General features: G+C 38.6%; 1 protein-coding gene across 1 annotated transcript in view; it reads right to left on the bottom strand.

Annotated features, from left to right (window-relative positions):
- Positions 1–5,148: 5,148 nt before the first annotated feature.
- CDHR2 (cadherin related family member 2) overlaps positions 5,149–27,698 on the bottom strand; it is a 254,823-nt gene continuing 232,273 nt past the window's right edge. The window contains exons 25-30 of the mRNA XM_053719262.1: positions 21,759–21,839; positions 15,475–15,552; positions 12,125–12,185; positions 7,797–7,921; positions 6,033–6,146; positions 5,149–5,263 (exon numbers count right to left, since the gene is read on the bottom strand). Of these exons, the coding sequence (XP_053575237.1) occupies positions 5,149–5,263; positions 6,033–6,146; positions 7,797–7,921; positions 12,125–12,185; positions 15,475–15,552; positions 21,759–21,839 (574 nt within the window). The remainder of the gene's footprint in view (positions 5,264–6,032; positions 6,147–7,796; positions 7,922–12,124; positions 12,186–15,474; positions 15,553–21,758; positions 21,840–27,698) is intronic.

Here is a 27,698-nt window from a genome sequence, read left to right as displayed (position 1 = left end):
GGGACTGGAAAAACATCAGTGTAAACAGGCACTGCAAAGTATTTGTCCATTTTACACAATTTCTCTGGAACCACAATGGGGTCACAATCATCCAGAGTCGCTACAACCTCCCTAAGCAATAAGCGGTGGTGTTCAAGCTTAGTTTTAAATGCTGTCATTTCAGAATCAGACTGAAGCAACGCCTTCTCTGAGTCTGAAATGTCACCCACAGATAGAAGCTCACCTGCCTCGGCTTCTGAGTATTGTGAGGGTATATCGGACACAGGCATTAAAGCGTCAGAAAGCTCTGTATTAGTTCTAGCCCCAGAGCTGTCTCGCTTTCCTTGTAACCCTGGCAGTTTGGAAAATACCTCTGTGAGGGTAGCATTTATAACTGCCACCATGTCCTGTAAGGTAAAAGAATTAGACGTGCTAGATGTACTTGGCGTCACTTGAGCGGGAGTTATAGGTTCTGGGGAGAGCTAAATGGCATAATCTCCCTTTTTTCAGTCAGAGAATCCCCTGGAGATAAATCTTTAAGCGCCATAATATGGTCTTTATAGTTTATAGAAATTTCAGTACATTTGGTACACATTCTAAGAGGGGGTTCCACCATGGCTTCTAAACATATTGAACAAGGAGTTTCCTCTATGTCAGACATGTTTAACAGACTACTAATGAGACAAGCAAGCTTGGAAAACACTTTAATAAAGGTGAAACAGCAATTAAACAAAAACGTTACTGTGCCTTTAAGAGAAAAAAACTAACAAAACAGTGTAAAAATATAGTAAAGTCTTTGAAATGTTTACAGTGTGTGTAAGGGACTAAAGCAACATTGCACCCACTTGCAAATGGATGATTAACCCCTTAGGTCCCAAACCGCATTTAAAAACGTTAAAAAATGTTAAAAGACAGTTAAGCACCCTGCCACAGCTCTGCTGAGGCTCCTACCTGCCCTCAAGCAGAAATAAACCCCTTATAATGGTCTTCAGGTGCCAGAGGACTCCTCTAGGGAAGCTGGATGTCTCAGTCTGAATTAAAACTGCGCATTTAGAGCGCTAAATTAGGCCCCTCCCACCATGTACTGGATGCCAGAGGGGCCTTAAGAAAATACTCCTAGGAGTATCTGATTACCCATGTGGAAACTAGGCCCCAAATAAAGAGTTATCTCCCTCAGAGAAAAAACGTCCTATTTTTGAATTCATGTAAACGTTTTGTCACTAAGTAATAAGAGCATTAACATGAGTATTACCCTGTTTTGTACGCATGATCCCAGTCGTTGTTAAATCACTGCATCAGGCTTACCTCAAATACACAAGGCTCTGTCAGCATTTTCTAGACCTCATTCATCTCTCTAGAAATAAATATACTGAACATACCTCAAAGCAGGTAATCTGCAGACCATTCCCCCAACTGAAGTTGTCACATATTCTTCAGTTATGTGTGAGAACAGCAATGGACCTTAGTTACAAACCGCTGAGATCATCAACCTCCAGGCAGAACTCTTCTTCTAATTTCTGCCTGAGAGTAAAACAGTACAACGCCGGTACCGTTTAAAAATAACAAACTTTTGATTAAAGGTAAAACTACACTGTCACCACATATCTCTTGATACTTCCTATCTTGTCGAGAGCTGCAAGAGAATGACTGGGGGTGGCAGTTAGGGGAGGAGCTATATAGACAGCTCTGCTGTGGGTGTCCTCTTGCAGCTTCCTGTTGGGAAGGAGAATATCCCACAAGTAATGGATGAACCCGTGGACTGGATACACCTTACAAGAGAAAACACCTTTATTTTTATACTGGCTGACTTTCTGCCAGTACTTAAGATGGCAGTGACAATTGTGAGGTGGGGGATGTAAGAGAGCTGTTTGAGAGGTGTCAGGAAGGGATCAGGGGGTGGGATGTGTCAGATGGGAGGCTGGTCTCTACACCAAAGCTAAAATAATCCCTACTAGCTACCTAATTAACCCCTTCAATGCTGGGCATAATACAAGTGTGGTGCGCAGCGGCATTTAGCAGCCTTCTAATTACCAAAAAGTAATGCCAATGCCATAAATGTCTGCTATTATTGAACAAAGGGGATCCCAGAGAAGCATTTACAACCATTTGCACCATAATTGCACAAGCTGTTTGTAAATAATTTCAGTGAGAAACCTAAAGTTTGTGAAAAAGTTAAAGATTTTTGTTATTTGATCACATTTGGCGGTGACATGGTGGCATGAAATATACCAAGATGGGCCTAAATCAATACAATACATTAGGTTGTCTACTACACTAAAGCTAAAATTAACCCTACAAGCTCCCTACAAGCTACCTAATTAACCCCTTCACGGCTGGACATAATACAAGTGTGGTGCGCTGCGGCATTTAGAGACCTTGTAATTACCAAAAAGTAAAGTGCTACTGGTATTTATTACCCTATAACTTGCAAAAAAAGTAAAGAACATGTAAACACTGGATATTTCTAATCTCAGGACACAATTTAGAAACGATTTAACATGGGTGATTTTTGGTGGTTGTAGATGAGTAACAGATTTTGGTGGTGAAAGTTAGAAAAAGTGTGTATTTTTTATTTTTTTCAGCATATTTTATAATTTTTTATAGTAAATTATATGATATGATGAAAATAATGGTATCTTTAGAAAGTATTTTTTTTTTAATTCTCTTTATTGAATAGAAGGCACACGTGTGAATACATATATAAACAGAGACAATTACTCTCCAGAACAGCAAGAGGAGATAAGGCGTTAATATATGTCAGACAAGTTATAGTACATAAGTCAGTATTACAGTCTCTTATACTCTTTTCCAATATGAAACATATATCATCACAATCAGTAAGAATAATAAATGCAAGGTTATTTCTTAGTTCATGTGTTACCTTCTATCTTTTTCTATTTTATCCTACTATCTACAATTAACAAAACATCCATCAGTACACTATGAACGATTGAACATATTTCCAGCTATATCCGTACTACATTCCAGGTTCGAGTCTCCACTCAGGTGGTATATGGGGCCTATTAAAGTATATTATTCCATTTGCCTCTAAGCATAGCTTCAATAAACACCTCATGGTGCAAAAAAGGTCTCAGTATCTGTTTTTGTTGGTCAATAGGAAGGCTCTGTATATACTTCTGCCATTTAAGTAGAAAAGGTCTCAACCTACGCCTAGTGTCTAGGGTGGTATCAAATTGTTCTATGTACAGTTGCCGGAGCATCCTATGTTTAAAGTGAGTCAGTGTGGGGAGGTCATTGGAAGTCCACTGTGATAAAATACATTGTCGGGCCAATAAGGTACTGAGAGTAAGCATGAGGTATAGTGGCTTATGTTGTGGTTGCCAAGACAGAAGGAAAACAGATTTAGAGTAAAAAAGGAGGTCAATGTTGAAGGTTACCTTGATCCAGTATTGTAATCATCTCCAAAATTGATTAACATATGGGCACGTAAAAAAATAGTGATTTAGGGAGGGTGTTGGTAAGGAACATTTGATACACTGGTTCAGCAGGTCCCGGTTCCAGTGAGATCTGTGTGCTGGAGTAATGTAGTCTTTACTTAGCATCCTGGTCTGCATTTCCCTAATCTGTACTGCCAAACTAGCAGACCTTGTTCTTTCTAGACTGATAAGTACATCATTAGCAGATATATTAGCAGATATATCTCCCAAGTCTTCCCTTTGTAGTTTAGTTAGTATACTTCCCATGACATTTTTAGAAGTGTGTGCAACTAAAAGACGGTAGATAGGTGACATAGAGAAAATGCCCAATTTATATGCAACGTGTATATGAGCCCATGGAGAGAGTTGCCAGAAATCGGTGTATCTGGATATCAATGTGTTGGTATAATGACGGACTTGAAGGTATTTATAAAAGTGTGAGTTTGGTAGGTGATATTGATTTTTAAGGTCCTGATAAGTTTTTACAGTGTGTAACAAGGGGTCCAAGAGATCGCCTACTGATCTGATCCCCTGGGACTTCCATACTGCCTGCAGGAAAATCCATATTTCCTATCAATGGAATATATTTAGGAGTGGGGGATCTGTCTCCCAGGTATTTAAATGCTAGCTTCCATGCTCTCAGGGCATCCCTGTACAAGAAGTTGTTTTTAATGTCAACAGGTAAGTTCAGGAAGGGTATATATGGAAAGTATGCTAGAGAATGTGGGGAGAGAACTGTTGCTTCTAGAGATGGCTCGTAAAAGTGAGTGGTGTCGAGTTGCCAGTCTATCACCAGCCTGATTAGTGCTGCCCAGTTGTAAAGTTTGAGATTGGGGAGCGCTAAGCCCCCATTGAGGTACGGTTGATGCAAAGTCGCAGCTGCCATACATGCTCTCTTACCCTTCCAAATGAAAGCTTGGATAGCTTTGTTTAGGTATGTCAAATCTGCTTTGGTAAGCAAAAAGGGTAACATTAGTAGTGGGTAAAGGAGAAGGTAGAATTGTCATTTTAAGTAGGTTTATCCTACCTGTGAGACCTAGAGGGAGTTTGGCAAAGGCTTTTAACTGAAGTTGCAACTGCTGACACTGCTTGGTGATATTGAGGTCATATAGTTTTTGTGGGTTTCTGTGAATGATGATACCCAAGTATGTAAGGGTGTTAGGCTGTATAGTGAAGGGATAATCAGCGGTGTCCGAGTTATGGTCCGTAAGCCACAGTATCTCGGACTTGGCCATATTAATTCTATATCCTGAGAAGTCTCCAAAGGATTGTAATGTATCAATAATTCTAGGGATATATCGTGATGGGTTATTCACAAAAAGGAGCATGTCATCCGCATATAAGGACATGTGTAGAGTACTGTTCCCTATGGCTATTCCCGGAAATATCTGCTTTAGTTTCAAAGCAAGTGGCTTCAAAGCCAAATCAAATAATAAGGGGGATAGTGGGCATCTTTGACGCGTGCCCCTCTCAAGAGTAAAGTTTGGAGAATGGAGGCCATTGACCAAGATACTTGCAATGGGAGAGAAGTAAAGTTTATGGATAAAATCCAGAAAAGGGCCCTTGAAATTAAAGTGCTGAAGGGTATTAAAAAGATGGGGCCATTCAACTCTGTCAAAGGCCTTCTCTGCGTCCAAAGACAGCAGGAAGGCCTCCTGATCCCCATTTGTGACTTTTGCATATGGTTTATTCCAAAAGTGATTGAGAGCATGTAATACTCTTCTCAGATTAACTACAGAAGATCTGCCTTGGACAAAACCTGATTGATCAGTGTGAATCGGTGTGAATCAGTGAGGGGAGAATCCCCTTTAACCGATTGGCCAGGATCTTCATCAATATTTTGTAGTCTGTGTTTAATAAAGATATGGGGTGGTATGCCTCAGGAAGTGTGTGATTTTTCCCTGGTTTAGGGATCAGAGTAATGTGAGCCGTTGTGAATGATCTAGATGGTTGTCCCTGTCGAGTAAACATGTCATTAAATAATTGGTTTAGGATTAGGGAGACCTGGGGCAACAGTAGGCAATAGATCTCAATAGGGAGTCCATCTGGGCCTGCCACCTTTCCCAGTGATAAAGATTTAATGGTATGCTGGATTTCGTCCAGCGCTATTGGGGCATTGAGAGTGTTTATCTGATCCTGGGTGAGGTGTGGGAGTGTAAGTGATTACCAGAAAGCATGGAAGGAGCTTGGAGAGTTTGGTTGTTGTTTTTTATAAAGATTAGAGAAATAATCTGCCAAACAGCTGGCTATCTCTAAAGGGGTCCTAAAAACCCTACCCTCATATTTCAAGTCATCAATGTCTTTCTTGACTGATTTTGCTTTCACAAGTGTTGCTAAGAGTCGCCCGGATTTTCCGCCGAAGCGGTTTAGAAAGTAAATTTAATGGCGAGAAAAACAGTATATATGTGTGGGTACAGTAAATGAGTAAGAGGAAAATTACAGCTAAACACAAACACAGCAGAAATGTAAAAATAGCCCTAGTCCTTAACGGTAAGAAAATTGAAAATGGTCTGGTCACTAAGGGGTTAAGGCTTGCAGCATTTTTATTATTTGTTATTGTTATTACACATGCACTAATGGCATAGGCCATAGCAATATCTTATGCACAGTACTCACCCATCTGAGTTAAACTTGTTGGTTCCAGGTATGGGCCCTCCTCCCTGCACTATTTCGGTAGACACATTCTTTGCCATCTTCAGAGCTTTAACAGCTCGCAGCTTCCTCTTGTGACTGAGACAACAAATATGGTTGAATAAACATATTCATTTATACATGTTCATAAACAACGGCATTTGTTTGTTATCAGTCCTAGTCATAAACAACTCTAGATGACTCAAAAAGCATTATTATTTGTAATTTGTATTATTTTGCGTGTAAACTCATAACAAACCCTCTACTCTTTAACCCATTACTGCATTAACTCTTTCCGTAACTTTAACATTTTGCTATTAACCCTATTTGGACTACTCCATTCTCAGAGAATTAAAGATAGGAAAAAGTCAAATATCTTACTTGTCCGTTACAGATTCTTACTTGTCTGGGACTAGCGGAAATGTCAAGCCCTGCCTATAGTTACAGTTAAATTGTTAGGGGATGTTACAGCTATAGGTTTATTTATTTAATGGCTTCCTGAAGATAAGCAACTTTAAAGTAAAAAGAGATAGCAACTGGTCTTAATGATGGTCCATCTAATCTGAGTTGCCCCAAATAAAAGAGTTTAATAGCTGCTTATTGACCCTATTTGTAACACAGTTGGTAAATTGATTTAGCTACTTTTATTGATTACCCTTAATTAAATGACTGATGAAGCACAAGATTGTGGCGCGGCTGCTGCTACCTAATATTGATACCTGAATGTGAACTGTCAGTTTTAGATTCACAACAAAATAAAACAGATCAGGATAACATACATTTATTATCAAATTAGATTACTGCAGATATGACCTTAGTGCTATAACCCGTTTGAAAAACAGTGGGACAGATTACAAGTGGACCGGTAAATATTGGCTGCATGCAAGCGATTTTAGTGCTCCACTTTGTAATACCAGAGCATGATAATGTGTGCTGGTATTACAAGCTAATCGCAATGCGAATGCGAGCTCGCTTACGAGAGCCCTCTTCCATAGGTGCAGCGAATTAGGTATGTAGCGCAGCAATGGGCAGCATCTTTTAATAAATATGTACTGTATATGAATATATATATATTTATATGTGTATATACACATATTAACACATAAATATATATGTATATAATCATAAACATATATATTTACATTGCGGTCTATGGGAACACACAGTTCCCGTAGACCGCAATATAAAGGGACATCACCGTTTTTTTTTCTAACACCCCACTTCCACCAACTTTAAAGCTCCAAAACTGTCAAGAGCAGGGGGGGGGGGGGTTATAAAAAAAACTACAATGCCCTCTATTTTGAGGGCATTTGGGGCACTTTTAGAAAATTAACCAGAGATCTTATCTCTGGTTAATTTTCGGAGTGCTAATTGCTACCGCGAGGTTGCAATAGCGATATCCAGCCACTTGTAATGACTGGTTAATTATTGCACTCCCACAAATGGCCACATTTTTCCGTTTGTGGGAGTGAAAAAATGTAGTGCTCCACTTGGTAACCAGCCCAATGTGTTTCATTGCCATCTTTCTGCAATGTCTGTATGTGTATCTGTGTCTGTAAGTTTGTGGCGCTTATCTTGCTAAATCAAGTATATAATTTAACTTAGATTAATTTCTAAAATTATTTACCTAGCTCATAAAACAAATCTAATATGGCCAAATGTCACAAATTTTGATACCCCTTAATATAGCAATATCACAATAATGTTTAACTAACTAATAATATATTAATATGAAATCAAGTACTTTACCTCTTTCTCATACAGACCAGAGATATGATCAAGATCAGAAGAATAAGAATGATGACACCAGCCAAACCTGCAATCACTCCATATAGCACATCATCTTTCGTAGAATCTGTTGGTTTATAACCACCCTAGACATGAGACAAAAGAAAACAAACACATATAACTCAAGAGATATCAAATCATTTATCTCTGTCATTGGGATGTAGTGCATGTTTTATTAGGCTTTAAAATTTGACACCCTATCAATCCATTTAGATAAAAGGCCTGTTACCAGACGCGTTTTTTCACATCCCTTAAAGTCACTTATAAACATATATATATATATATATATATATATATATATACATACATATAAACACATACAGAGAGAAGCACACTCACAGGAACGAACAACTGGCTCAATAACATTGTTAGCCTGTTCTATGGCGATTTACAACCTGGGCGCAGCTTTTTAGCCCACTAATGCTTTTCACAGAGTAGAACTTTCCTGTAGTATATCAGTCTTATCCCGCCTATTACGGTCAGTCCAGCACCGAAATACCAGGCAATTCCTCTCTGAATAAGGAATGCAGCAACCCCAGACAATCGTTTCAGCCTTCATTGGGCCTCGTCAGTGAGGTGTAGCCATATTCCTTTAAGCACACTAAGCAAGGAGTCCACGTCTTGTTTCCCCTTTATCCCATAGGGAGACTAAATAAATACAGAGAGAAGTGCACTCACAGGAATGAACAACTGGCTCAATACTATTGTTAGCCTGTTCCATGGCGATTTACCACCTGAGTACAGCTTTTTAGCCCAGTAATGCTTTTCACAGAGTAGAACTTTACTGTAGTATATCAGTCTGATCCCGCCTATTAGGGTCAGTCCAGCGCCAAAATACGAGGCAATTCCTCTGTAAATAAGGAACACAGCAACCCCAGACGATCGTTTCGGCCTTCATTGGACCTCGTCAGTGAGGTGTAGCTATATTCCTCTAAGTACAACGAGCAAGGAGTCTACGTCTGGTTTCCCCTTTTTCCCATAGGGAGACTAAATACATACAGAGAGAAGTGCACTCACAGGAACGAACAACTGGCTCAATACCATTGTTAGCCTGTTCTATGGCGATTTACCACCTGGGTGCAGCTTTTTAGCCCAGTAATGCTTTTTCATAGAGTAGAACTTTACTGTAGTATATCAGAACACTTGATAGCATTTTGTCTCCGTTTAAAAAAATTGTGATCTTCCAGCTTCCTTAATTATCTTTTTTTTATTATTATTCTTGTCTCTCAGCTCTTTACAACCAACAATTACCATTTCAAGCAATTATAACTGCAGTTTGCTTAAGCTATTTTGTGTTAAATCCTTGTTTAATTTTGGATTATCTCGTAATTGTGTGACACTATTAAATCTGCTCTAGTAATTTATCTCTTATTTTATGGATCAATAATGAATTTCTGACAAAAATGTTTTGTTTTTAGCTTCCGTTAAGGTATTACCTAGTTCATTGCTACGCATAATTATATCTGATTAAAAATACTACATTTAGGGCTAGATTACAAGTGGAGCGCTATTTAGTTCCCATGCAAACACAGCTGGAAGTAAACGTTTAACATGGATGGGTTAATTTATTACAAGTTTACTCTAAATTGTTTGCACACAAGGACTTCGGAAATCTACCCCCTAGGGGTCGATTTATCATGTCCGCCGCACATCGATAAATGCCGCTAGTAGGGGATGTCAATCAACCCAATCGTATCCGATCGGGCAGATTGCTGACCGCCGCCTCACAGGAGGCGGACAAGTTAAGGAGCAGCGGTGTTAAGACCGCTGCTTCTTAATTTCTGTTTCCAGCGAGCTAGAAGACTTGCATGGAAACAGGTGCATACGGGGCATGATAAATCGGCCCCTTCGACTTTAATGGAGCGTGCTGTTAAAAAAACAATTATCACTCGCATGCTAAAGCAACATCGTGTTAGATCTACAGTGCTAAACCGGAAGGTAGTTATGAATATTTTTCATTCCACTGTTCTTCATAAAGAAGAAAATGTTTAAGTATATATATATATATATATATATATATTCTGTATATATAATATATATATGATTATTTTAAACATATATATATATATACCTATATATCTATATATATATATATACAGGTATAGCTATATACCTATACGCAGCACACAAGTGGATCTTGGAACTTTTCTTATCCTAGTCTAATTGCTATTTTTCTTATTGTCCTAATATTTTTAGATATATACATACAGGAATATATATTTAAAAATACAAATAACATTTTCTACTACTGTATGTGATGTTTGAATGTATATAATTATATATGTATAAATATATATAAACATATATATGTGTAAATATGCGTTTATAAGTGTATATATATATATATATATATATATATGTATATCTCCAATTTGTTTGCCCTTGAGAGAACACACTTACTTTCATCTTGTAATATGCACACAAGTTAACGTGGGCGTGATATTGGTTATCACGACTCACACTAACAATAGCATGTCATGCCACGTGTAATCTAGCCCTTAGTGTATTGCATTTGGTAAGGAATTTTGAAGACACTTTGCTTCAGTCTTTTCATTTGTTATAAAATAGAGAGTGGTGTACAAACGTACATCCAAACCCAAAGGGGGCGCTTTCTACTACCTGTGTATATAAACAATATTAATAAAAGAAATAAAACTGTTGCAAAAAACCCTAAGACAACTATACATAAGAGTCCATATAATCCATAAATGGGGCAGCTCTCTGGTCAAATCATGTGTTATAATTCAAAAGGTTTTCACCAAAATATTTTTTAAGCACAATCTGACATAAAAATTTAAGGGTAAATATTTATTCAAAAGTATCTTAACACGGCCAAAACTTTTTCAGAGCACCCTATACTTTTAATGGATTGTGTAGGGAGCGCTATTATGGCACTCAATAATATCATATTGCAAGTGGTGAGTTAAGCGTTGCCCTCAAGCACTATATAAAATACCACTGTAAAATGTAGCACTTTTTAAGAGTTTAAGTAAACCATTATTATTAACAATATATAACAGAATTGCATGATAGACTCTACTACTTGCACACCGCTGGCTTAGCACACCCAAGGCTTAGAGCTACAGTGGCATTGAATATGAATTTTACTGCACACCCCAATAAAAGTATTTTATGTGAAGGATTTAGTGCAACCACAGTATCTACCCTAGACCAATGCTTTAGCAATAAAAAATAGCTTTGGACTATGATAATATGAGCACAAGAATAGAAGTGCTAAAACAGGGGTAGAAATACAGTATATCAATATACTTTGATAGTCGGTAGTTAAAAGATACTGTCCTAGAAGGAAAAATCTACTAGGAAAAAAGTCAAATTTTTTACTGTTTGCTGCAATTTTATTCTCATATGTAACTTGATGAAATCTCAATTCCAGTATATATCACTTAGATTTACTTTCATATGTAATTTAACCCGGGATTTATGTGCCAGCCCTGGACATCTGTAATAAGCCAACTAGCTCTAAGGGGCTGATTTACTAAGCAGCGGATGCGGATTATTCCGTGCGAGCCTTATGGCTCATCTTAAGATACAATCAGATAAGATCGAGATGATTGACACCACCTACTAGCAGCCGATTGGCTGTGAATGTGCAGGGGGTGGCATTGCACAAGCATTTAACCAGAAATGCTTGTGCAATGTTAAATGCTGACAGCGTACGCTGTCGGTATTTAGCGATGCAGGGCGTCATGATTCGCTATAGCGAATCATGTCAGTCTGGGGTATGATAAATCTACCACATGGGGCCTATCTATCAAGCTCCAAATGGAGCTTGTGGGTCCGTGTTTCTGGCGAGTATTCAGACTCGCCAGAAACAGCAGTTATGAAGCAGCGATCACAAAGACTGCTGCTTCATAACCCTGTCCGCCTGCTCTGAGCAGGCAGACAGGAATCGCCGGAATTCAACCCGATCGAGTATGATCGGGTTTATTGACAACCCCCTGCTGACGACCGATTGGCCGCGAGTCTGCAGGGGGCGGCGTTGCACTAGCAGCTCACAAGAGCTGCTGGTGCAATGCTGAATACCGAGAGCGTATTGCTCTCCGCATTCAGCGATGTCTGTCAGACCTGATCCGCACTGTCGGATCAGGTCCGACAGACATTTAATAAATATGCCTCTATGTCTGTAAATATGCTTAGGCTTTCCTCATGTTTCAATCTCACATCTATTTCCCATGTTAATCTAAAAATGTAGTTTCATTGCAATAACTCTGCAAAATCATAATGGAAAGAATAAAAGTAAAAAAAGAAAACAAATTGGAAATACTCACAATAATATACAGACCAAGACCTACTAATTCAGTGAGTGCTTCTTGGTTACTCTGAATTATCCTGTAACACAAATGCAATTACATTACCTTTTTGCAGGAAAACAAGTTATTAGATTGCTGTCTCTAAGGTGTGTACAACATGTTCTGGAGCAAAAGTTTTTAATTTCAACTTTGATATATCAAATATACAGATTGACCACTTGGTCAGTAACATGGACATTTAATAAAATCCAGTTCTACTGTTACTCATGCAATATTGATTCCGCTTCATCAGTGAGTGTAAACAAAGGTGTGTGCCATGCAAATTCTAAGAGAGAGGGCCTATTTCTATAAAAAAAAAGCTTTTCTGCTTAATAGTCTCCCTTTGCTGTGAGGTTGTCATGCTCCAAGGCACAGCAGGACCGTGCTATACTTAACCGATGTTGTGCTGTGCAACATGCTGGGAACCACACTGCTTTGAGGATCAGAGCCAGCGAGCATACTAAAAGTGGAGAGCCAGGGGCTGTTTTAAGTCAGTGTTGGATTAGCCAGCTCTCTGAAAGTCAATCTGCCTTCTGGATGCCATTACTGGAAGTGAGTGATCTAACTTTAGTGTTTTGTATCAGAAGTTGCCCTGGCTTTTTTTCTGGTGCCAAAACTGAATGGGAGGTGTTAAAAGGTCATCTCAGACTCCCATTCAGTTCTTAATTATTTCTCATGAAGAGTAAAGTGTTCCTGCCCTTTTTTCATGGTCCTAACCGTGGCAAAGTTGTTGGCTTACACAACCTGTCAGACCTCCTTACTAAGAGACTTTACCTATGGGCTGATTATTAGCTAAAGACCTTGGAAACGGTCTTCTAGCTAAAGTTTCTGTTTAATACTTCTGCTCTGATGCCTGGTTTTGGATGGCTGTCCTGGTACTGACCCCTGGCCTGTCTACAGATTTCTCTACTGTCTCTCCAATGAGTTCCTTCAGCCCATCTATTGCTTATTTGTTTCTTGATACTGAACCATGTAATTATATAATTACCTTATAGGGGTCTCCACAACACTTAGGGATATATTTAAAATGGGTCAAGCGGACATGATTTGCTGTAGCGAATCATGTCCGTTCGACCTCGCTAAATGCCGCATACGCTGTCGGCATTTATCATTGCACAAGCATTTCTAGTGAAATGCTTGTGCAATACCACCCCCTGCTCACCGGCGGCCAATCGACCAATAGCAGGGGCTGTCAATCATCCCGATCGTATCGGATCGGGAGGATTTCATTCCGCCACCTAAAAGGTTTCTGAGAAATTAAGGAGCAGCGGTCTTAACTTACATTTCAGGCATACCTGAAACTATTGGGGTAGAATACAGCATCCGCTGCATAATATATCTACCCATAATGTTACTGGCTGTATGTTTGCTGAAAAATATCCAATCACAAAGCAACTCAGTGGATGTACAAATATTTGTTGCTCATATTCACTAAAGGCTTAGTGATGCCAAATTATTTGGAAAAGCATGTTAATTAATAATAAAATTAATCACACTACCTTTTACAACTAGAAGCCTATCCTATGTGGATAAGCAATACTACTAAAAATATTATTAAATTATAATAGGAAAATGAAAAGAATAAATATTTATTCTCTTGATTAAATTGACATCATTGGCCTCTACAGACTATAAAAACTACCACTGTGACTCATAAACACAAACCATAATAATGTAACCAAATATGTTTGAAATCAATAAGTTCATTGTAAGGGATTTCAGTAAGCATGCCCTGGTAGATAGGTTGGGTCTTAAAAATGTCCAGTCAACAGAATAATTAAACCCGCAGTATGATACAATAGACCTATAATCAGACAGGATCAAACACAGGTATTTAGGCAGTAATAGGTTATACTTGTAGCAGTATACAATAGGTACCTGTTATCAGGCAAGATCATACACAGGTATCTAGGCAGTAAGAGGTTATACTTGTAGCAGTGTACAATAGGTACCTGTTATCAGGCAAGATCATACACAGGTATGTAGGCAGTAAGAGGTTATACTTGTAGCAGTGTACAATAGGTACCTGTTATCAGGCAAGATCATACACAGGTATCTAGGCAGTAAGAGGTTATACTTGTAGCAGTGTACAATAGGTACCTGTAATCAGGCAAGGTCATACACAGGTATTTAGGCAGTAAGAGGTTATACTTGCAGCAGTATACAATAGGTACCTGTTATCAGGCAAGATCATACACAGGTATTTAGGCAGTAAGAGGTTATACTTGCAGCAGTATACAATAGGTACCTGTAATCAGGCAAGGTCATACACAGGTATCTAGGCAGTAAGAGGTTATATTTGAAGGAGTATACAATAGGTACCTGTTATCAGGCAAGATCATACACAGGTATTTAGGCAGTAAGAGGTTATACTTGCAGCAGTATACAATAGGTACCTGTAATCAGGCAAGGTCATACACAGGTATCTAGGCAGTAAGAGGTTATATTTGAAGGAGTATACAATAGGTACCTGTTATCAGGCAAGATCATACACAGGTATCTAGGCAGTAAGAGGTTATATTTGAAGGAGTATACAATAGGTACCTGTTATCAGGCAAGATCATACACAGGTATTTAGGCAGTAAGAGGTTATACTTGCAGCAGTATACTATAGGTACCTGTAATCAGGCAAGGTCATACACAGGTATCTAGGCAGTAAGAGGTTATATTTGAAGGAGTATACAATAGGTACCTGTTATCAGGCAAGATCATACACAGGTATCTAGGCAGTAAGAGGTTATACTTGCAGCAGTGTACAATAGGTACCTGTAATCAGGCAAGGTCATACACAGGTATTTAGGCAGTAAGAGGTTATACTTGCAGCAGTATACAATAGGTACCTGTTATCAGGCAAGATCATACACAGGTATTTAGGCAGTAAGAGGTTATACTTGCAGCAGTATACAATAGGTACCTGTAATCAGGCAAGGTCATACACAGGTATCTAGGCAGTAAGAGGTTATATTTGAAGGAGTATACAATAGGTACCTGTTATCAGGCAAGATCATACACAGGTATCTAGGCATTAAGAGGTTATACTTGCAGCAGTATACTATAGGTACCTGTAATCAGGCAAGGTCATACACAGGTATTTAGGCAGTAAGTGGTTAAAGCATTTTTCTTGTAAACTATTAAGTGCTTTTATTTCACTCCATTGTACTATTTTTGAACTAATATCATTACAGAGCTGTAGTAACAAACAGTGATACAAATCCTCTGTTGTAATAACACAAGCCCATATAAAATGCTGTAGTAATAAACCCAGATACATGTAGCAAAACATGGCAGCACTAGTATATTCCTTTTAGCTGCAAAACAAAGTTACTCACCTGCTCAGCTCATCTGGTGTTATAGCTGTGCCGTTGCTGTACACAAAGTATACAGACATAATGCTTTTAGCTGTAGCTCTGTAAGAAAGAAAAAAATACTATAGCAAATAATATACATTTAAATCTTTAAAGGGGTTGTATACTCTAATATTTTCTCCCTTTAATATGTTCCCTACTGGAGTGTATTAAATGGTTTACACATAGCTCCTTTACCTTTATTTTCTCAATTCTGAACATTTCTGAACTTAAGTTCTGGTTAAAAAGAAAAAACAAAACATGTAAACAAGAAGGTTTACATGAAATCATGCTTCCAGTTGGGGGCTGACAGAGAGGTACTAAAATGTTAATTTCCATTGTTATCTTATTTATCACCTTTTACTCAAACACAAATTCATAAAGAGAAGGATCTGTTTAAATAACAGATAAGCTAACTAGTTCTGCTCTCAGTACAAGCTCAGACCATTTAATTGGGTTGCAGTTTCATTTAGCAGCAACAGCTTTTCATATACAAAAATATATCCAAAGGAGAAATTTCCCATACATTTTAAACTCTGCAGCTGGTATAATGAGTCATTGGAAGCACATTAAGGGGAAACCAATTTTACAGTACACTATCCCTTTAAGTGTTGCTATGAGCTACCCCATTAAATACTTGGCTTAAAATCCAAAGGATTTCCTATACCTGCATTTATCCCATATATGACAATATTGAATTTATTAAAATAGGTTGTTCTATATATATCTAACATACATTACAAAATAGCTGTTTTCAATCTATACACATAAAAAACATTTTCTTAAATGTGTATAAAGTAGGGTGACCAAATCTGAGGGGGGAAAAAAGTGAAAAATTATAAAAAAATTTAAGTTGGTTAGGCAGAAGACTCCATTCTATGTATCTATTATATTTTATATTTTGAAATGTGTTTATTTTACCTCTCACGCACCCTAACATTTGGGGCCAAATTACAAGTGACACGCTATTTAGCACTTCATTTGTGGCAAACACCGCCAGAAGTAAACTTTTAATGGTGCGGGTTATTAAGTTGAAAGTAAAATGTATGCCTTTGAAAGAAAGCCAATGTGTGCTAACTTCAGGACTTCCGATGTCGCAACCATTATGAATATTTCACATTCCAATGTTCTTCATATATTTATTTTTAAATAGATATTTCTTTTTACAAGAGCATCTCAGTCACTCCCATTTACTCCAAAAGTGTTTTCCACCACAGTACAGCACATAGCACATCCTGTTGTAAAACTGGTAAAAAAACACTTATACACGTTCCTTCCACATGATGGTCAAAACTCAGAGCCAGTATGGCGTGTTTTGCCCCTTCCACTTGAGGGCTGACCTGGGACTTCATTAGTTAATACTTCCTATCATCCGTATGCTACTTATAGCGTTACACCCTTAAAGGCTGTTCACATTTTTTACGGGCCATTCTCAAATTTAAAGGGACAGTCATTTAAATATAAAAACGTTTCCACATTAGATCTGCTGAAAAGCAAGGTGATAACCTCATTAGATTAATAATGAAGTACAACTGCCATTGGGAGACAATTAAAATAATTTTGCAAAAAAAAAAAAAAAAAAAGGCCAATTCTGCTCTCTGATAACTCTGTGAATAGGATTTTGGACAGCTAGGAGGGCTCCAAACCTTAAAGGGACAGTCAAGTACAAAATAACTTTCATGATTCAAATAGGGCATGTAATTTTAAACAACTTTCCAATTTTCTTTTATCACCAATTTTGCTTTGTTCTCTTGGTATTCTTAGTTAAAAGCTAAACCTAGGAGGTTCATATGCTAATTTCTTAGACCTTGAAGACCACCTCTAATCTAAATGCATTTTGACAGTTTATCACCACTAGAGGGCGTTAGTTCATGTGTTTCATATAGATAACATAGAGCTCATGCATGTGAATTTTCCCGAGTAGTGAGCACTGATTGGCTAAAATGCAAATCTGTCAAAAGAACTGAAATAAGGGGGCAGTTTGCAGAGGCTTAGCTACAAGGTTATTACAGAGGAAAAAAGTATATTAATATATCAGTGTAAGTTATGCAAAACTGGGGAATGGGTAATAAAGGGGTTATCAATCTTTTAAAACAACAAACAAAAATTCTGGTGTTGACTGTCCCTTTAAGGGCCATCTTGTTCATAGTGAATTTAAACAAGAGGCAATAACTCGAAATTGGCTGGAAGCTAGACAAGAAAGAGTAGGATGTCACCCTTGTGGCAATTGCACTTATTGCAGGCATGTCAGTAGAACAAAAACTTTTAGCACAAATTCTAAACATACTTTTAAAATCAGGCAGTGGATAACCTGCAACAAATCAGGAGTGCTATATCTTCTGAATTGTTTGTGCACAAAGTAGTATGTTGGTAAAACTAGGCTTAAGTTGAAACTAGAGGATTAAAGAACAGAGAGATGACATAAAGCATAAGGTTATGGATAGTCCAGTTGCCCAAATTTGTTTGGGAATTCATAGTTCTAATTATGAACATTTACAGGTCATAGTTATTAAACGTTTGCACCCCAAGAGAAGGGGAGGAAATATAAATAGATTGCTTTTAAAGCATGAAACCAGATGTATGTAACACGGAAATATGTTAAAACCAAATAGCTTAATGACCAAATGGAATTTGCCAGTTTCCTGTGAAATGTATTTAATGATAAAGTGTAGCATAGTTTATCTGTAACACATTGTTGAATAATTTGTTTCTTTTGAATTATGCAATCAATTGCAACAGGATGTAGTTGTAACATAGTAATGTTTACACTATGGTTTATATTACTGATAGTGTCAGATCCTATGTTATCACCTTGTGAATGATTGAAATGCAAATGCCATGATCATATAACATGCAGAAACTAATGTGGAAAAGGTTGTATATTTAAATGACGGTGCCTTTAATTATGAGAATGGACGTAAAAAATAAGGGTGGAACGCTATAAGTAGCATAAGGACAATAGCAAGGATTACCTGATTAAGCCCCAGGCCAGCCCTCAAGTGGGAGGGGCAAAACGCATCATGCTGGCTATTGAGTTGCAACCGTCATATTGAAGCAACGTGTATAAGTGGTTGTTTACTGGTTTTAAAACAGGGTCCCCTATGTGCTGTACTGTAGATGAAACACTTTTGGAGTTAATTGAGGCAACTTGTCCCACAAGTCCAGCTCAATGGGAGTGATCGGATGCTCATGTAAAAAAGAGAAATCATGTGCACTCTATTGTCTAACGTGGAGCGGTATCCATGGTGAATCCTCACAGTCGGAGTTCCCAAAGCGGGTGAAGTGCGGTAATAGTTCTCTTGTGTTTGCCTATTGGAAGGAATCCCTCCTATGCATTGTGTTTTCCTAATAAAACAGCTACAGAAATAAATATCTACTGAGTGTGCTGTATAGCACTAAGTACTCAGAGTCTTTTGTGGTTGGACAACTCTCTTTCCTTTCACAGAGAACAGTCCAACAGTATCTCTGTAGCCTGCTGTATTGCACTCAAGTGCTCAGTGGTTGTTTTAAGGGACTCTACATTTATAGTTGGAAAACGTATATTTTGATCCTGTTATTGTATGGCTTTAATATGTTTTTTTATCTGCAAATGGTGGTGGTTGATGTAAAGCATACAATGTAAAGCATACAATTTAAAGAATGCTAAGCAATATCCCACCTGGGTGCTAAGCTGGATTTGAGGGTTTTTTATTTTTTTACAGGGGGTCTGTAGCTGCATAGATGCCTGAGATACAAGCTTCTAATCAGCATGCCCCATTTCCCTATACTGTCCATTGTAAATTTTCAATAAAGTTGTGCGGTGACGTCATCATGTCATTGCGTCTGACGTCACCGCGCAAAACGTGAAGCCCCAGTGATGCCTGTCACTATACAGGCCCGATCACCTGACTGGGAAAATTTGCGACGGCTCACAGCCGTCTTTAGCACTCAGAGGATTAAAATGAAAATATGTAGGCTCTGGTGCAACCTGGCCCATGATTTGGCAGTGAGTATCATATCACATGCTCTTTTCTTTTTATTAGGTTTTTGAACATAGATCACACACACAAAAAAATATTCCCCATCAATTGTTAGCTTGAGGTAATAATAGTTTCCCTCAAACTAACCAGCTGAGTTCAAGGTCAATTCTATCAATTCTAGGAAACAGAAATAGTTATGGGACTGAGTTCTCCATTTCTGTATAATTTAAGATGAAATAAATTTACTTTCCCAATTAACCCCTTAGTTTTTGCATGACGTACCTGGTACGTCAGTTGTCATTAACAGTTAATGACAATAGATATAACTGGTACGTCATTTGTCTAACAGAGTGCTGGAAGCAATTTTGATCGCTTCCAGCAGCTCTCAGGGTATTGCAGTGATGCCTCGATATGGAGGCATCCTGCAATACCTTTTTACAAGCCTCCGATGCAGAGAGAGACACTCTGTGGCCCTCTCTGCACCGGTAGCGATTGTGCCTTCGTTGGTGGGTGGGAGCTTAGCAGGGAGGCGGGTGGGCGGCCCATCGCTACCCGGCATCCAGTTCCTGTAAGTGCAATGTGCATGCCGGGTGCCGGGAGCGTGTGGGGGGGTCCTGCAGGGGGGGGTGCGCGTGTGTGCGAGGGCGGGCACGCGCATTAGCCACTGACACCAATGAGATCATCAGAGGGAAAGGGGAAAAAAAGTTAAATATAAGTTAAATATAAAAGGATCTGGGAGTGGGATGGGGGTATTGAGGGGGGCTGCTATAATACAGAAAAAGCGTGGTTAAAGGAAAAAACAAAAATACAATGTTTTTGGGGGCAAACTGGGTACTGGCGGACAGCTACCAGTACCCAAGATGGCAGCAATTGGGTAGTGGGGGAGGGTTAGAGAACTGTTTAGGGGGGGATCAGGGAGGTTGGGGGCTAAGGCAGGTGTCCATAACAGCTGAATAAATATTTTTTTTTTAAATAAATAAAAAAAGACTTTCTGCCAGTACTTAAGATAGCGGGGACAATTGTGGGGCGGGGGAGGGAAGAGTCGTTTGGGAGGGATCAAGGAGCGGGATATGTCAGGTGGGAGGCTGATCTCTACACTAAAGCTAAAATTAACCCTACAAGCTACTTAATTAACTCCTTCACTACTGGGCATAATTCATGTGTGGTGCGTAGCAGCATTTAGCGCCCTTCTAATTACCAAAAAGCAATGCCAAAGTCATATGTCTGCTATTTCTGAACAAAGGAGATCCCAGAGAAGAATTTACAACCATCTGTACTATGATTGCACAAGCTGTTTGTAAATAATTTCAGTGAGAAACCTAAAAATTGTGAAAAATTTAACGTTTTTTTTTATTTGCTCACATGTGGCGGTGAAATGGTGGCATGAAATATACCAAAATGGGCCTAGATCAATACTTGGTGTTGTCTACTACACTAAAGCTAAAATTAACCCTACAAGCTCCCTAATTAACCCCTTCACTGCTGGGCATAAACATGTGTGGTGCGCAGCGGCATTTAGCGGCATTCTAATTGCCAAAAAGCAACCCCAAAGCCATATAAGTCTGCTATTTCTGAACAAAGGGGATCCCAGAGAAGCATTTACAGCCATTTGTGCCATAATTGCAGAAGCTGTTTGTAAATAATTTCAGTGGGAAACCTAAAGTTTGTGACAAAATTTGTGAAAAAGTGAATTTTTTTTTTTATTTGATCGTATTTGGCGGTGAAATGGTGGCATGAAATATACCAAAATCAGCCTAGATCAATACTTTGGGATGTCTTCTAAAAAGAAATATATACATGTAAAGGGGTATTCAGGGATTCCTGAAAGATATCAGTGTTCCAATGTAACTAGCGCTAATTTTGAAAAAAAGTGGTTTGGAAATAGCAAAGTGCTACTTGTATTTATTGGCCTATAACTTGCAAAAAAAGCAAAGAACATGTAAACATTGGGTATTTCTAAACTCAGGACAAAATTTAGAAACTATTTAGGATGGGTGTTTTTTGGTGGTTGTAGATGTGTAACAGATTTTGGGGGTCAAAGTTAGAAAAAGTGTTTGTTTTCAATTTTTTCCTCAAATTTTATAATTTTTTTTATAGTAAATTATAAGATATGATGAAAATAATGGTATCTTTAGAAAGTCAATTTAATGGCGAGAAAAACGGTATATAATATGTGTGGGTACAGTAAATGAGTAAGAGGAAAATTACAGCTAAAACACAAACACTGCAGAAATGTAAAAATAGCCCTTGTCCTTAAGGGAAAGAAAATTGAAAAATGGTCTGGTCATTAAGGGGTTAAACATAACTTACCGGGGTTCAACATTTCTTGCAGTTTCTGCATCATCAATTGCTGAGATATAAACTGTCGCTTTAGTTGCCAAAATCAGTGCCCTGTCATACATAAATATTATACATTAATATCATATTGCCTCTGTTATCATAGATATAAGCTACAATCATAGAATCATTAATATGAGCACATTCTTTGGAAAATATTAGGAACTATATATTTAACCTTTGCATGGGGGGGGTGATGATTGACAGTTTACTCATATATGCAAAATAATGTTCAAAAAAAGCCCTTTAAGATTTGGCGAGATTTCTCTCCATGCTGGTGGGTATTTGGTCATCAGGCTCTAAGTCATAAACAGAAGAAGAATGTAATAAAAAAATAACTATTACAGTATTAATTTGCTGAATTATTATATGTGATCTGAAAATGAAATTCTCATCTCCTGCTTCTGATTCTTCATGTTATCTATTAATAGCTTTCTGTACTGTCACTTTGTGATGCAATGTACTTTAATGTTTTTCCTGTCTGCTGAGGACTTCTCTAGTGCTTGTGTCAGTTAACTCACAGATATGGCAAACATCCATACATTTTAATCACAAGAACATTATAGCCGAATTTGAAATGCACAACCCTTCAAAATACAGCTCTTCAATTTTTGAGTGAAAATCTTTGACCCCTTAAATTTAGGGCCATTAAATTTAAAACTGCATTTCCCATAAAATTCTCTGTTAATAAAAAATAACACAACATTTCAATGTACACAATTTAGTTTGTTTGCTTTTGCTGTAAAAATTGTGCTTGTTCCACTGCTGAAAATTAGCAAAGCTTGCTACATATCTCATCTCCCTTGATTGCAGCCAATTATGGCTATGCTACAAATGAGATTGTGCACTGCTCTAAGCATTCACTGTGTAGTATGCAGATGATTCAGGCAATTAAACAGCATGTGGCAACATACTTAGATTGCAGAATTTGACTTCCAGCCTCTCTAACAAGTGTCAGACAAGCAAACACTTTAAAGCAAAAACATTTCAGCAAAAACAGGAAAAATACTTGATACTGAAATGTTGTTATTAATCAACTATTTTACAGGGAATTATATTTTGAGTTAATTGTGCCATTTGTAAAGGTAAAATACATAAAAGGGTTCCACACAGATGTCATGGCCAACAAAGTCCAACATAAACATTTGGTTGTGTAAAAATATTTTTGAAGTACATCCATTAAATCACACTTTGCATGAAGACTTAAAAACATGAAAAAGGTCATAAAGTCATGGGGGCCTATCTATCAAGCCGTCAACTTTCTTGCATTGGACAGCACCAATACGCTCGCCTATCATCGCCTAACATTGCGGCCGCGGACCTGAATATGCTCTCCATATTTATTAAAAAAGCCGGCAAAAAGCCGGGCACCATGTACGGGGCGATGAGCAGCGGACTGTTGTTAACTAGCAGTCATCGATCTTGCTGCTATTCGGCTTTTTACCAAACTTTATTTATACCCTGTCACTAAACACTGCCACTATACTAAAATGTTTAACCACTATCCCGCCACTCCTGGACCCGGCCGCAACTTTAATAAATTTATTAACCCCTATCCCGCCGCTCCTGGACCCCGCCACAACTAAATAAAGTTATTAACCCCTATCCCGCTGCCCCCGGACCCCGCTGAAACTTTAATAAAGTTATTAACTTCTATCCCGCCGCTCCCGGACCCCCCCACAACTTTAATACATTTATTAACCCCTATCCCGCCGCTCCCGGACCCCACCGCAACTAAATAAATGTATTAACCCCTAAATCCCTGGCCTCCCACATCACTACCACTTACTAAACCTATTAACCCCTAAACCGCCAGCCCCCCCACATCGCCATAAACTAAATTAAGCTATTAACCCCTTAACCTAACAACCCACTAACTTTACATTAAAATTACAACAACCCTATCGTATAATAAATTTAAACTTACCTTTAGAATTAAATTAAACTATATTAAACTATTAATTAACCTACCCTAACTATTATCCTACAATTAAATTAAACTATATTAAACTATTAATTAACCTACCCTAACTATTATACTAAAAATACATTAAACTACCAATTAAATTAACTATATTACATATTTAAAAACCTAACCATACTCAAATTATTTAAATCTACAATTAAAAATTACTAAATTACAAAAAAAAACACTAAGTTACAAAAAATAAAAAACCACAGTATCAAAAATAAAAAAAGAATTACACCTAATCTAATAGACCTATCCAAATAAAAAAGCCCCCCCCCCCCCAAATAAAAAAAACCCTAGCCTACAATAAACTACCAATGGCCTTTAAAAGGGCCTTTTGAGGGGCATTGCCCCAAAGAAATCAGCTCTTTTACCTGTAAAAATAAATACACCACCCAACAGTAAAACCCACCACACACACAACCAACCCCCCCAAATAAAAACCCTATCTAAAAAAACTAAGCTCCCCATTGCCCTGAAAAGGGCATTTGTATGGGAATTGCCCTTAAAAGGGCATTTAGCTCTTTTACTGCCCAGACCCTACTCTAAAAATAAAACCCACCCAAAAAAAACCTTAAATAAACCTAACACTAAACCCACTTACAATTCTTGAAATTCCGCTTGCAGGATCCATCCAGCCGGAAAGAAGTCTTCATCCGGACGGCCTCTTCCATCTTCATCCAGCCGGCGAAGTCTTCATCCATGCGGCATCTTCTATTTTCATCCATCCAGCGAGGAGCGTGCCATCGTGAAGACATCCGGCGTGGAGCAGGTCCATCCTGAAGACATCCGACGAGGAGCTCCTCTTCAATACGGTCTCCGTAGGATTAGAGCTGATAAAATCCGATTGGCTGTTCCAATCAGCAAATAGGATTTGAGCAGCTCTCATCCTATTGGCTGTTCCAATCAGGCAATAGGAATGCAAGGGATGCCATCTTGGATGACGTCACTTGCATTTAAGATCCTGTTTACGGCGGAGACCGTATTGAAGAGGAGCTCCTCGTCGGATGTCTTCAGGATGGACCCGCTCCGCGCCGGATGTCTTCAGGATGGACCCGCTACTCGCTGGATGGATGAAGATGGAAGAGGCCGTCCGGATAAAGACTTCTTGCTGGCTGGATGGATCCTTCAAGCAGAACTTCAAGAACTGTAAGTGGATCGTCGGGGGTTAGTGTTAGATTTATTTAAGGTTTTTTTGAGGGGGTTTTATTTTTAGAGTAGGGTCTGGGCAGTAAAAGAGCTAAATGCCCTTTTAAGGGCAATGCCCATACAAATGCCCTTTTCAGGGCAATGGGGAGCTTAGGTTTTTTAGATAGGGTTTTTATTTGTGGGGGGTTGGTTGTGTGGGTAGTGGGTTTTACTGTTGGGGGGGTTGTATTTATTTTTAAAGGTAAAAGAGTCGATTTCTTTGGGGCAATGCCCCTTTAAGGGCCATTGGTAGTTTATTGTAGGCTAGGGGTTTTTTATTTTTTTGGGGGGGTTATTTTGATAGTGCTATTAGATTAGGTGTAATTCTTTTTTATTTTTGATACTGTGGTTTTTTATTTTTTGTAACTTAGTGGGGGGGGTTTGTAACTTAGTGTTTTTTATTTTTTATAATTTAGTAAGTTTTAATTGTAGATTTAAATAATTTGAGTAGGGTTAGGTTTTTAAATATGTAATATAGTTAATTTAATTGGTAGTTTAATGTAATTTTAGTATAATCGTTAGTTTAATATAGTTTAATTTAATTCTAAAGGTAAGTTTAAAAGTATTATAAGATAGGGATGTAATTTTAATGTAAAGTTAGCGGGTTGTTAGGTTAAGGGGTTAATAGTTTAGTTTATGGCGATGTGGGGGGCTGGCAGTTTAGGGGTTAATAGGTTTAGTAAGTGGTAGTGATGTGGGAAACCAGGGGTTAAGGGGTTAATACATTTATTTAGTTGCGGTTGGGTCCTGGAGCGGTGGGATAGGGGTTAATAACTTTATTTAGTTGCTGCGGGGTCTGGGAGTGGCGGAATAGGGGTTAATAACTTTATTTAGTTGTGGCGGGGTCTGGGAGCGGCAGGATAGGGGTTAATAACTTTATTTAGGTTGCGGCGGGGTCCAGGAGCGGCGGGATAGGGGTTAATAACTTTATTTAGTGGCAGCAATGTAATGTTTCAATTTCAGCTCTTGATAAGTTTACAAGATGTGTCAGTTTGGTACTTGGAAATTAGTAACTAAGTATTTTATTTAGAAATAAATGATGTGATGTTTCACAATGCTAACCCGAAATAGGAGTTTCCTAAGTTAACAAAATGAATTAGTATTGCCAGAGATTAACCCGCTGTACTCCGGAATGCTAGGAGTTCAGAATGGTTATTAGTGGCTCAAGTTATGGAATACAAAGTTCATACCTTCCTTAGGTGGAGATGGAAACAGTTAGTGTTACCGGAGGTTTGTTGGAGCAGGTAAGTAACACTTAACGGCAAACCGCATCAACCGCTTCTCAGGGGAAGGGAGACGCTGCTGACAGGAGCGGGCGGTAGCTGATGACGTAACCGCAGCTCCGGCGTCTGTGTCCCAAGGTGTGGGAGCAGGAGCTGACAGGAACAAACTGTGCTTGAAGGAAAAGGTATAAGTTTGCTAATTATGTCAGTGGGGATATCCAAGTTAGATGGCTAGTAGTAACGAAGCTTCTAGTAGAGTAGTCTGCTTCAATAATCCAGCAACTAACTATGCAAGTTATGCTAATTTATAGTGAAGAGGAGGAGTGTTCTTAAAGGGACAGTATGAGAGAAACGGTATTCCTTACATAGTCCCCCCCCCCAAGGAAACCACAGCGAGGTTTCAAGGACGAGGTCTGTCCGGATGCCTCCGATGGAACTAAGAGATCAGCCGGGGCGCAGAAAGATTTGAGACAGGTTCCCATGAGTCCTCTTCCTGACCAAAACCCAGCCAACAGACAAGGTAAAACAACTGTCCATGATCAAGTCGGGAGTCTAAAATACTATGCACCTGGAATTCCTCCTGGTCAGTTGGTGCTGAAACACCCGGAAGATGAGAGAGCAGGGGTACATCCGAATTACAAGGTTTCACCAGAGAAATATGAAAAGTCGGGTGTACCTTAAGTGACGGTGGAAGATCCAAGGTAACGGTGAGAGGATTCGAGATTGAGGAAATAAGGAACGGGCCAATGAAAGTACGTCCAAGTTTTTTAGATGGGTAGTGCAATTTTAAATTCTTAGTGGACAACCAAACACGTTGACCAACTGTGTAGGTTGGTCCAGGTCTGTGCCTCAAGTTGCAGTAATTACTTTGAGTGGTTTGGGAATCAAGAATGTGCTTCTTTACTGAGGAGAAAATTCGGGAGATGTCATTCACTGTATCATTTACCTGAGGGCAAGGTGTGTCGATCCTGGGTAAAAAGTCTGCTCGGGGATGTAAGCCATAATTTATAAAGAAAGGAGTGAACTGAGTTGAGGAATTCACATGGTTGTTATAAGAAAATTCCGCTAAATGGATATAATCAGCCCAGGTATGCTGTTCTTGAGAGCAATAACAGCGTAAGAACTGTTCAATGCTTTGGTTCACTCTTTCAGTTAGTCCATTTGACTGTGGGTGGAAAGAAGTCGTGAGGGACTGTTCCATATGAAGTGATTTGCAGAGATTCTTCCAAAATCTGGATGTAAACTGTGACCCACGATCGCTTATCACAACCTTTGGGATACCATGTAAGCGAATGATTTCTTTAAGGAATAGATCAGCAGTGATTTTAGAGGTAGGTAAAGCAGTTGTCGGAACAAAATGAGCCATTTTGGAGAAGAGGTCCGTGATGACAAAGATGGTTAAATCTGTTGGATCTAGGAAGATCTACAATAAAGTCCATGGAAACTTTCTCCCAGGGTTTATCTGGTACTGGTACTGGTTGTAGGAACCCAAAGGGTCGCTGTTTCGCATGTTTAGAGGTGGCACATGTATCA

The sequence above is a fragment of the Bombina bombina genome, chromosome 6 (assembly GCF_027579735.1).
Source record: "Bombina bombina isolate aBomBom1 chromosome 6, aBomBom1.pri, whole genome shotgun sequence".
Taxonomy (NCBI): domain Eukaryota; kingdom Metazoa; phylum Chordata; class Amphibia; order Anura; family Bombinatoridae; genus Bombina; species Bombina bombina.
The sequence above is the reverse complement of the archived record's forward strand: the minus strand, read 5'-3'. Positions and strand labels throughout refer to the sequence as shown.